Raw genomic sequence first — 10,913 nt, forward strand, 5'->3', positions numbered from 1 at the left:
TTTCTAGTTTGCGAAAGTTTGAAATCCACTCTACAACGAAAGTTCCCTGCATCCTTTTCCTGTGAATTGCAGAAAGTAAAATGTAAACAAATAAAGATTATAATGTATGCAGAGTTTTATTTTTATTTAATTTGTGAAGCTATTTTTATAAAATTTATTATGCAAAATTTGTTTAACCAACCTGTACGGGATTTACTATCAATTCTGCGGGCTCTTTATGTGTGCGAAAAATGGCGCGATCTTCCAGAACATCCTCATCACGCCAATGCGAAGGTGTGCCTGCATGAGCGCCTCGGGTGTCGAAACTGAAAATCAGAAAGGATTTTAATTTTATACAGAAAACATGGCAGGTATTTTTACTAAGTGATGGAAAAAATCCTTTATGGATTAAAAGTACTTGAAATAAATTTATTGATACTTATGTGAGATAAAATTTGTTTATAATGGATTTTGTTGGGAACAAGTTTTTGAAATAAATTAATTTTAATTGATGAAGATTTTGTAAAATGAAATAGTAATACCAACGTTTGAAATCTTTTGTTAAATAAAGAATTTTGTTTTTAATCACTAACAAAAATAAATTTATAAATTTAAAAGCATATTTTGGAGACATACAGAAAGTTTGTTATTAGTCATTTCTGCAATTAAAGAATATTAAAAACGGAATATAATAAGTACACTGTTATTAGATATATATTACATTTTATTGATATAAGACTAAGATTTAAAAACAAAATTAATAAATTATTTTTTTTGTAATCAAAACTTAAAAAATATAATATCGTGGGGTGATAACTTATGATCTTTGATCACCTCTGCCGTATTATGGCGACAACACAAGAAAATTTGGGAAGCCAATATCAGTGATAGCCTATTTCACAAAATATAGGACTTCTGTTACTGACTACTGACTACCAAGACTACTGAGATGGGTATTTAGCAATATTCGAAACAGCTGTATGGTCAGCCAAAAATTCAATTGATTAAAATAATATAAAAAAATAATTTTTGTTGTTGTAGTTAACTACTTTACGAAAACCCCTTTATCATTAATTTTTTTAATAATTATAATTATTTATTATAATACATTAATTTTTGATAATTAATTTTTTTATTAAGGAACAACAAGATTTAGGTGTATTCAATAACAGAATATGGATTAAGTATGATAGCTTTAATAGTTTCCATTTTTTCTCATATTTATTAGTGATTTTATTTAAGATTTTTTTAAAATTTTTTTATTTACATTACTACATGATTAAAGGAATAATATATATATTATAATCGATTTTCTTCTGCTATATATATTGCAAACAAACATATTAGACTTCTGCTCTACAAACACTCTCAGAACATATCAGATTAATACAATATACTAGGAAAAAATGTTAACAAAACCAGCTGGAAGACAAATCCTTCTACAAGTTCTATTTCACAAAAATTCATGTGGAAGAAAAACAAATAGATATGTATTTGAAATTTTTTGAAATTTGTAAAATAGAACATCCACGAAAAAGAGCTAGCTATCCACCATGTTAAACAACATAGTGATAATTAATCACAATGACAGTGATTATTGATCACTATTACAATTATGATTGATCACTATAACAGTGATGATAAATCACTAAAATAGTGATAACTGATCGTTTTGATAGTGATGATAGTAATACATATCTCCACGTTAGTCTTAATCGCTCTGTACCGAGAGCTAGAAAGAAAGAGGGATAGAAAGAGAGAGAGAGAAACATAGAAATATGTTGATCGCAGGAGAAAGATAGCTAATTATATATCGGATCTATTTTGTTCAGTAGAAAATGATTATGTTGATGACAACAAACAGAAAACACTTCTTATCACATGTAATTTTTTTATTGTTTTCTAAAAATTCACTTAATGTGAACCTGTCTTCTTGAAAAATATAATGAAATATTTTGTTGAAATTTTAAACCTGGGATGATGACGTCTGAATGTAGTGAATTTAATATACATCATTATTAATGTTTAATATTATCCTGTATTATGAAAACGGTACATGGGATTATCTTATTATTGGTTTTTATAAACCATATAAGCATTTATATAGTTGAAGTCATACAACCTAAGCATGTTTTTTGTGAATTACAATATTAGCAAATATGTATTTTTTCTAAGTAAATAAAAGTATTAATATATAGGCAAAGATATATAAGATAATTACTCAGTATCTACTTGTCTACTTATATTAAATATTATTTTAATATTATTTTAATGGTAAAATTAACTTGTCTGCAAAAGTAAAACAAAAAATTTTATTTGAAATTAAAATTATTTCTAATTGCCATGAAGGTAAAACTACAATATTTCTAAAGGACACTTTAATGTTTTATTATTTTGTAAAATCTTAATATTTCACTTAATCGCACTTGACATTTTTGTGGCACACAACTCACCTATAAATTGGGAGATTATTTTTATACCAAACAACAAGTAAAACTTTGTCGTCCGGTAAGCTCGAACCGACATCACATTTTATCTGAGCTGAACTATTAACCAGCACTCGAAGTATCTCGCCATCTGCAAAGAGAAAGAAGAAGGGGATAACTAAAGTAGATCGCAAATAAATAATATATTTATAAATATATACATACAAATACATATATGTATACACAGAAGAAATTACTTATATATATTTTTATTTCTATATAAATATACGTTTATATCATTGATTTATTATATCTATCAGCAAATTTATCTAGCGTTCATTGCTGGCGTTCACTAGCACAAAATACAAAATAAAACATAGAATAAAGCCAAACTGATGCATTGCTCAATATATACAAATGACGGTACTTGTATGTATGTTTGTCGTGTTCAGCACACATACACACACATACACATAAATATGTATCTAAATAATGCAATCTGAAAATCACAATTTCACTTAAACGAAATGCAATATAAGAAAAATTGATTTCAAAGTTTGCAGCAGCAACATTTATTATGAGTTGCCGATGCTGGCACTGCACTGCTGCAGCATTTGCTGCAAGAACTTGTCAGAAATGTCCGACAATTTGCTACAAGTGCAAAGTTGAATTATGAAATTTATTACGAGTATTGCAAAAGGAAAAGCACTGCAGATACGAAAAAATTGTGCAACCATAAAGATTAAAATATATGAAGCAATAAGTTGGAAATGTATGGATTAAAGTTAAAATTATTATTGAGAGAAAATTTTTATTGAATTTATTGCATCAAATCAGTGCGAAATAAATTAAATTATAACAAAGCTTGAGTTGTGAGTTTAATTGAATTTCTTTCTTACATTTCGATTTCGATTGGATTTGGACTTGGATTTGGTCTTCCGCAGATATGAGCATTATTGAAAGATAATAGATACTATATAGATATTAATTTTCCACTATTTCAATTATAATTATTTTTATATCAATATACCTTAAAAGAATAAATACTTTTTGTAACAATTACTTAAACCACTCTAACAAAAAAATTTTAGTCAGATATATATACCTTTCTATTGTCTACTACAGAATAATTCAATAGACTTCTAGACCTCAAAGTAACTTGAAAAAGAAATTAGTGAAAGTCAAATATCTGCCAAAGTCAACTATATGATACTTTATTTCTTTGAAAAGAAAAAATTGTTGCAAAACATGACAAAAAAATTTAAACGGTTTTCTGGATTTGTCAGAGATGCAACTCGTTTAGATCGACCAACCGATAAAATAACCCAATATAAGGAATTCTTCTGATGAAGGCAAAAGCGAGTTTGCCAAAATACGTATAGAAATATACTAAAAATTAACGCTCGAAATAAAAGTTGATGCTTTTAAAAAAAACAAAATCGAGTTTAACCCATTGAAATTTTGCAACTGATAGAGTAAGACTGCAGATAATGAAGACAACACACATAAACCAAATAATAGTTTGGTCAAGCTATGCAAAGACACTCGATGTATGGGTACCGCATGAATTAACACAAAGAAATTAGATTGAACAAATTACCATTAATGAAAAGCACTGAAATACAGTAGGTAAACCATTACAAACAATGTAATAGATTAAACTCTAAAGTATTACTCTAAAGTATTACCGGCTTTTTTAAAGTGAAAAGCCGGTAACCTCCCATAAATAACATCAAGAGCTATATTGACGGCAAACAAGGTAAACAAGGTTGAGCGTTTAGTTAAATTGGAAGATATTCTTCTATAATGATTCGGTGTTGCATACAACTCAACCGATTGAAAGAAAAACCGATAGTCATGCACCGACAAAACAATATCAAGCGACACACAACTTCGATGACTCGGCAAAAATGACCAGAACTTAGTTGGATAGGTTTGATACACTCAGCATGTAGTACCTTGTATCTAGTTTTGGTTTTCGCAAAATTTTCTTGATGAAGAATGGCCCGCCGAAGAGCCGTTGAAAATGGGCTAAACCCACTTTTTCGAAGATAAGCAACCGAAATTTAAAAAAGTGGAGGTGAAGTGGATATCTTGCTGACAAATCAGAATAATGGATATCATTCATTGCATATTTATGAAAGTACTGAGTGATAAAGTAATTTAGAGTAAGATAGGTTCCATTTTGCCCTTTGATATAAGAGTTTAAAATGCTAGTAATTTCTAGTTACTTTTGTAACTTTAACGATATAAAAGATCTCAAATTTACGATCATCAAATTTGTTTATCATTGTTCGTTATTTTATTAACATATTTTTACATTTATGTACAATAATAATATCACTTCTTTATGCATTTTTAAAGAACTTTATAAACGTATTGTGTTTATAGAGCATATAGAATAGACAACATACACATTTACATACTCGTAGTTACATATACATAAGTTGAAAAGATTCTAGAGCTTGAATTTTTACGTCAATTAAATATCAAAAATAATAAAATTCTAACGAAAACTCCACCTGAAAGGAACGCACAATACAAATACACACAAATTTCATTTAAATAGAAGGTACGAGTGAGTGACAGTGCCAGGACCTGAAAAAGATAAACGATTTTATGTCCTTTCGTATTTGTATTTGCAGTATTGTTTGTCTTAAGTCAACGTCCACTTGACAGTCGACATCAAAAATCATGACAACGACAACTTTTACGACAGATAAAACAATGCAACAATGCCAACGAGTATCCTTTTTGTCCTTTAGTTTGTTGAGTTTTTTATTTCTTTTTTTTTTGTCTGATTTTGATTTTGTTATTATGAGTGTCGTTGCAATTGTTATTATTTTAGTACTTTTTTCTCCATTCGGTTAAAGTGACGTTACAGTGTACGTACATGAAATGGCGAGCAAGTCAAAAGCATACAAGCAAACTTAGGAACACCTGTATTCGGGCTTGTAGTGCAGTAGATTCTGTATAACAGGACTCAAGTCATTTTTCCTCCTGTCACGTGGTTTTACTGGTATTTTAAGGTTTTCATTTAGTTTCCTTTTTTGTGCTAAGACGGAGTCAGCATTACTGCAGCTTTACTTGTCTTTGGTGACATAAGTTTCGTTGTAGAAACATGCGTTTTAGATAACAGTGGAACTGGTTCTGTTGTGTGGCCTGTGGGCTACATTTCTGCCTGTGAATTGTGCAAGTCGTGCAAGTCCTGCAAGTGTGTTCTCCTCACACATTGCGGTTGACGACATTAATATAAATGTGAGTGTAAATGCGCTGTAATTAAGTTTAAAAATGTCCCAAGTACTAACAAATGACAATTAAGCAAAGTTAATTTACAATAAATACTTTTCTTGGCATACAAATTGAGGGCAATAAGGTTAATTGGCAACACTGAAAGCGTGCAGCCTCATTCAAAACCTCGAGCTAAAGGAAGGAAGTACAAACATAGAAAATTGAAGTATAAAAAGCAAGAAACTTGATAATTGAATTGAAGAGACAAGTGGGTAGAGTCAGTTGTGATTTAGTTTTACAAACCACACTTGAAGGATATGTTAGGATTCCATGGAAAAATAACTGTAGATCTTAAAAACGCTAAAAAAAATATTGTCGTCTTTGCGTTAAATTCCAATTGAATATATATATATATTTATTGGGATTACATATAATATAAGAATGAAGTTAAAGCAGTTTTTTTGTATGCATTTGGACTTAATAGTACTTTATAGAATTTAGACATTATTACGAAACAGATGAACTGATGAACTCATGCAGTTCACAAAATGCATTAATATTTATTGAATTATTAAATATTTGTAAAGAAATTGGAATTCGCAACTGTTTTTCTAGTGCTTAACTATATAAATACTTTATCACTCTCCAGCTGTACTGTTTCAGACGTCATAATTTGAAGAACGGGTGTGAAACATGTCAATTACTAAAATATATTTTACACGGAATGTTTATAAGCAGACATTTTATTAACAACCAGATTTTACGTATTGTTTCTATCACCCCCTCTTTAACCGTGTTTAACAATTCTCGAAAGCCAATTATTTTCACTTGCGACACCCGACCGGAGGTGTGTGTCTAGTACCATGGGTTCAGAGCCCGTAGCTTATGCAGTCCTGCCCATCACTTCCTTAAAGGAAGTGACGTGGTGGTTATAGTTAAAAGCTAAACTCACGCGGATAGAATGGTTGTAATTTTTTGCAATCATTCTATGTGGAATTGCATTTTCTGACCGCGTGATGTGACCCGAAGATCAACAGAGGTGTTAGGTAGGCCTCGCTCCTCAGCAAGGAGGAAGTTAACACATAACTTCAACTGGTATTTGCGGAATTCCAATGGGGTGTTTATCGGCGTAGTTTACCGATGCATGTGTAAAGAACACCTTGGTTTTAAGCCGTCACGGCAAGTAACCACGTAAAATTGTGGACCTTCATTTGCTAACGCCAATAACCCCAAGCGTCTCACTACCTTCCTTCTCCCTAAACAAAGTCCTTGCTTTCTAGCTCAACTATATATTTTATACACTAAAACTCTTTGTCTTAACACTTAAGACAGTGGTGGAATTCTTGGCATTTATTCCGAAGAGATGGTTTTAGTGAATTGAATTCCAATAATGTGACTGTCGATGTTTCCCATCTAACACAGAGAAAAAACAAAGCTCAACATTATTCAAATGCATCACCCTTTTTCTAAACCATGGTTTTTGTGACACTTGTTACAGATTTTGGCTTTATCTCCTCCTTGCGTCACTAACCACATCGCTTTTACCTATCTTCCTTCTCCTTATACCATACCCATGGTTTCTGCATTAGATAGACCGATATTTTTAAGTACTAAGCCCGTTTATTGAACACTCTAATTACTAAAATAAAGTTTAATGCATATGGCAGTGATAGTTTTAGTAGATTTAAGAGTCAGACTTTGGTTGTTAATGTTTCCACCGATTATGACGATCAAGCTTCTATATTTAATCCTTCTGCTGGCTTCAGGCGTCTGATACCCAGCGTTAAAGAAACAATATCTTATACAGGATTTTATTTTATAGTGCAACATCTGTAGAAAATATTGAAGCTTTTTTGCAATTATTGGTATTGGTATCTTAATAATCGGATAAGTTGAATCGCTAATTTAAACGGTCACAATGTATATATAAGATCGTCCTATATTATACATCCACAGATTGCGCATTTGAACTGAAAATGTTTCGATTTATGCTTTCTGGAAAATGCTGCTTTGCCAGGAAAAGTCGTTGCAAAATGTAAACAAATGCTTTATTAGCAACTTCACGCGGAACTCGACATCGTGGAAGTTGGCTGATGTTAAACACAGAACTCACCTGCTGAAATTGAGCCTTTGGAGTGCCACATTATGTTACAATATATTGTTGCTACTACTGTTGCAGTTGTTGCAGTTGTTGGCTTTGTAGTTTTATGTCTTTACCACAATCAACTGACATTTCAACGAGAATGGCAGGAATTTTATTAAATTTCTTATAATCTTGCGCCCTGCGTTGCTGCAACAAACGAGTGTAGTACACTGAAGTCGGTGTTAACATGGCACAGTTCCGAACACTCACACGTACATCCAACCGAACGACACAAATCCAACTAATCCACGTAGTAGAAGGCAAAACGCGCTGCAAGTTTGTGGTGGCCATAAAATACCGCAAATTTATTTGTCGCAACAGCAGCTGCGTTTCGAACGAGTACGTACACGTACTTTCAGCTCCAGTTTGTGTGCCGGATCGGATTTAGCTTCAGTGAAGTTTCGCCAGCGGGTCTCACATTTGTTGCTTTTGTTAGCTGTTGGATTTGTATTTGTTTTCGTTTTCGTATTTGTTATTGTTATTGTTATTGTAATTGTTGTTGTGCTTCTATCTGTGGCTTTGTGTTTTTCGTTGCATTAACAAACTATACGATACCAGATAAGCCAGTGATGTATGTGTTCTCAGGCGCGATTGCATTGGAGCTCTACTGCAGCTGTCGTTTCGTTACAATCAGCGTTTTGCACAAAACATTGCCGAGAAATAATGAAAGGACATTGCACTGCAATGGTAACAGGACAATGTGTCAAACCGGATAAGCATCGCGCAGATAAACACTATTATTCTTGCTTCCAACTCAAATCAGAGCTCCCATTGAAGAAATTTAAGCTCATCTATTCATTCCGACAACAAGAACAACAACAACACTGACTACAACAAAGTAAAATTATATTATTAATTAAAAGTGCAGCCACGTTTGATATTTCAATATTTCGCTACTGCACATATTTGTGCATTTCATTTGATAAATTTCCCAACGAAATGGAAAAGTTTTTCCACATTAGAGCAATTTTGAACTGCGGCTAATTGCTTTAGTTATATAAATTCTTACCGAAATGCTCAATTAGTGGAGATACAATTTTATCAAACGGTTTTCTTTCTAATTATGAGTGTTGCGGTCTGGCTAAATTGCAGCTCTACGTGATTCTCCTGATATTTTTTGCGCTTTTCTAATGAGTTTTCAGGAAATAAAAAGTTTTGTAATCAAAGAAAAATTTTAAAAAAAAATTTAAACATTGGTCTTAGGTAACTCCTTTCAAGCCAAAATTTTTAGGTTGATGGTTTTCAAATTTATATTTGAAACAAAACGACTGATATTTATAAAAAATTAAAAATTACATTGATTTCTTTATTCATAATAAGTAAGAGCTATTATTATCTAAATCTACATGTGTATCTAGATATATAGATAATATATTGGCCGCTTTACGTAAAGAAGTAAAAAGTCCTCTTTGACCAAGACAATGTGCCATACCACAAATCGTTGACTAAATTTCAAGAATTGTTTTTCAAATTGCTTTCCGCACTCACCCTCTGTGCTAAATCTCGTATCCACCGATTATTATTTATTCGCAGACCTAAAAAAATACTTCAGGAAAAAGATCTGCCTCCAATAAAAGAATCATAGCTGCGACTGACGCATATTTCAAAGCCACAGATTAATATTTCAATAAGAAATTAATGTAAAAACTTTACACGAGTTCGGACCACAGAAACTCCGTGAAAAGTTGACCGCATTTCGCACATACGATTATCTTACGAATCAAATGCATATGAGCTACTTAAATTAATTCAAAATTAAATTAAAAATTAAAATTGTATTTAAAATCAAAAATCACATTCAATTTAATCAACCAAATAAAATTTATAATATTTTAAAGATAAATAGATATGGTAGATGATATATGTTAATAAACTCACTTCATCAGTTAGTATATTTATACGATAGCCTTACTCATGTAACACCACCGTCCAGAAATTTCTATTATTTTTATAAGATAACAACCTTCAATAGTATTTGCCATAATAACCAAATGTTTAGTTGATAAGTTATAGTACATACTTTAGATGAGACTACAATTGAATTTTGGTTAGCAAGTTACTTTGTTTGAAGGTTAGTTAAACTTAAACGTAACCATATAGACATCGATAATGCCCAAAATGGGCAGTTGCTGCAGAAATCTTCCAAAAGAACAAAAAAAAAACTTTTATTATTATAGTTTGGGAAAATAGCTGTCGTCTTAGACATAACGAGAGCATAGTTTATACATCAAAAAAACATTAACAGAAACATGAATTATATATCATCCATGATATGTTTGAAGAAAGAATTTGAAAAGAAGTGAATTTAAATGATAAAAAAGTGACGTACTCTAAAAAACAATCAAAATAAATTTCATTGAAGCAATAATAAGAGTCTGAGGCCCTGTCCTCCACTTAGGAGAGAAGGACAGCTGTAAGTGATAATAGAAGTCATCATTATCTAAATTAGTATAGGTTTTTCCTTTCAGTACAAACAAGACTTACCTTGCTGATGTAAGGAAGGTCTTTAACTTTCAGGATAAAAAACGGTTTCATTTGCATGCTCCTTTTCTCGTACGACTTAGATGTTCGTAATACCAAAAGGTACGGAACTTTATTTTTTCCATTACACGCGCTTTTATCTTAATCAAATGTATTTTGTGGATATAGCATTTTTAGAAACAACTGTCCCTGTATATTAAGTCACTTTTATATGTGGGAGTTTCGAACGTAGTACAGAGAAAATTAAAGCTTTAAACTAAGCACACAAGTCTCATATTCGTATGTAAATACTAGAGAGACTATAATCTCGTACAGCAATAGTGCTTAAAATTGACCAACTGCAAGATGATTTATTGAATTTCAATATATGCTCAAGTATGCTTTAAGATATTATCAACAATCATTAACTCAATGAAAATATATATATCCATGCCTAAACTGCTAATCCAAATCCTATAAAAAAACATTTGAAATAAAATGTAAATATTGGGATGAATCAAATGCTGCGACCGGTATATCTGTTGCACTACCTGCCTGTGGTGTAGAGTAATTTTACAAAATCTTGTCCAGTTCCGCTGCTCTCCAAACTTTAAAAATGTCAACCGCATTTGGCTTTGATTTTCCTAGGTGTTTAGGTTTTTTTATGCGTTTTA

The 10,913-nt window shown here is 31.4% G+C and overlaps 2 protein-coding genes across 3 annotated transcripts in view; both read right to left on the reverse strand.

Annotated features, from left to right (window-relative positions):
• The window catches only part of LOC119679664 (homeotic protein antennapedia), a 413,608-nt gene that overhangs the window by 196,717 nt on the left and 205,978 nt on the right, over positions 1-10,913 (reverse strand). The gene's annotated exons all lie outside the window — the stretch shown is intronic.
• LOC119682310 lies at positions 6-7,780 on the reverse strand (the record flags this gene model as incomplete). Its single annotated transcript, XM_038095718.1, has 4 exons — positions 7,750-7,780; positions 2,433-2,556; positions 182-305; positions 6-59 (listed from the first exon to the last, which is right to left on the reverse strand). Coding segments are annotated over exons 1-4 (333 nt in total), but the record flags the coding sequence as incomplete, so codon positions are not given.

Source organism: Teleopsis dalmanni, chromosome 2, assembly GCF_002237135.1.
Source record: "Teleopsis dalmanni isolate 2A chromosome 2, ASM223713v2, whole genome shotgun sequence".
Classification (NCBI taxonomy): Eukaryota; Metazoa; Arthropoda; class Insecta; order Diptera; family Diopsidae; genus Teleopsis; species Teleopsis dalmanni.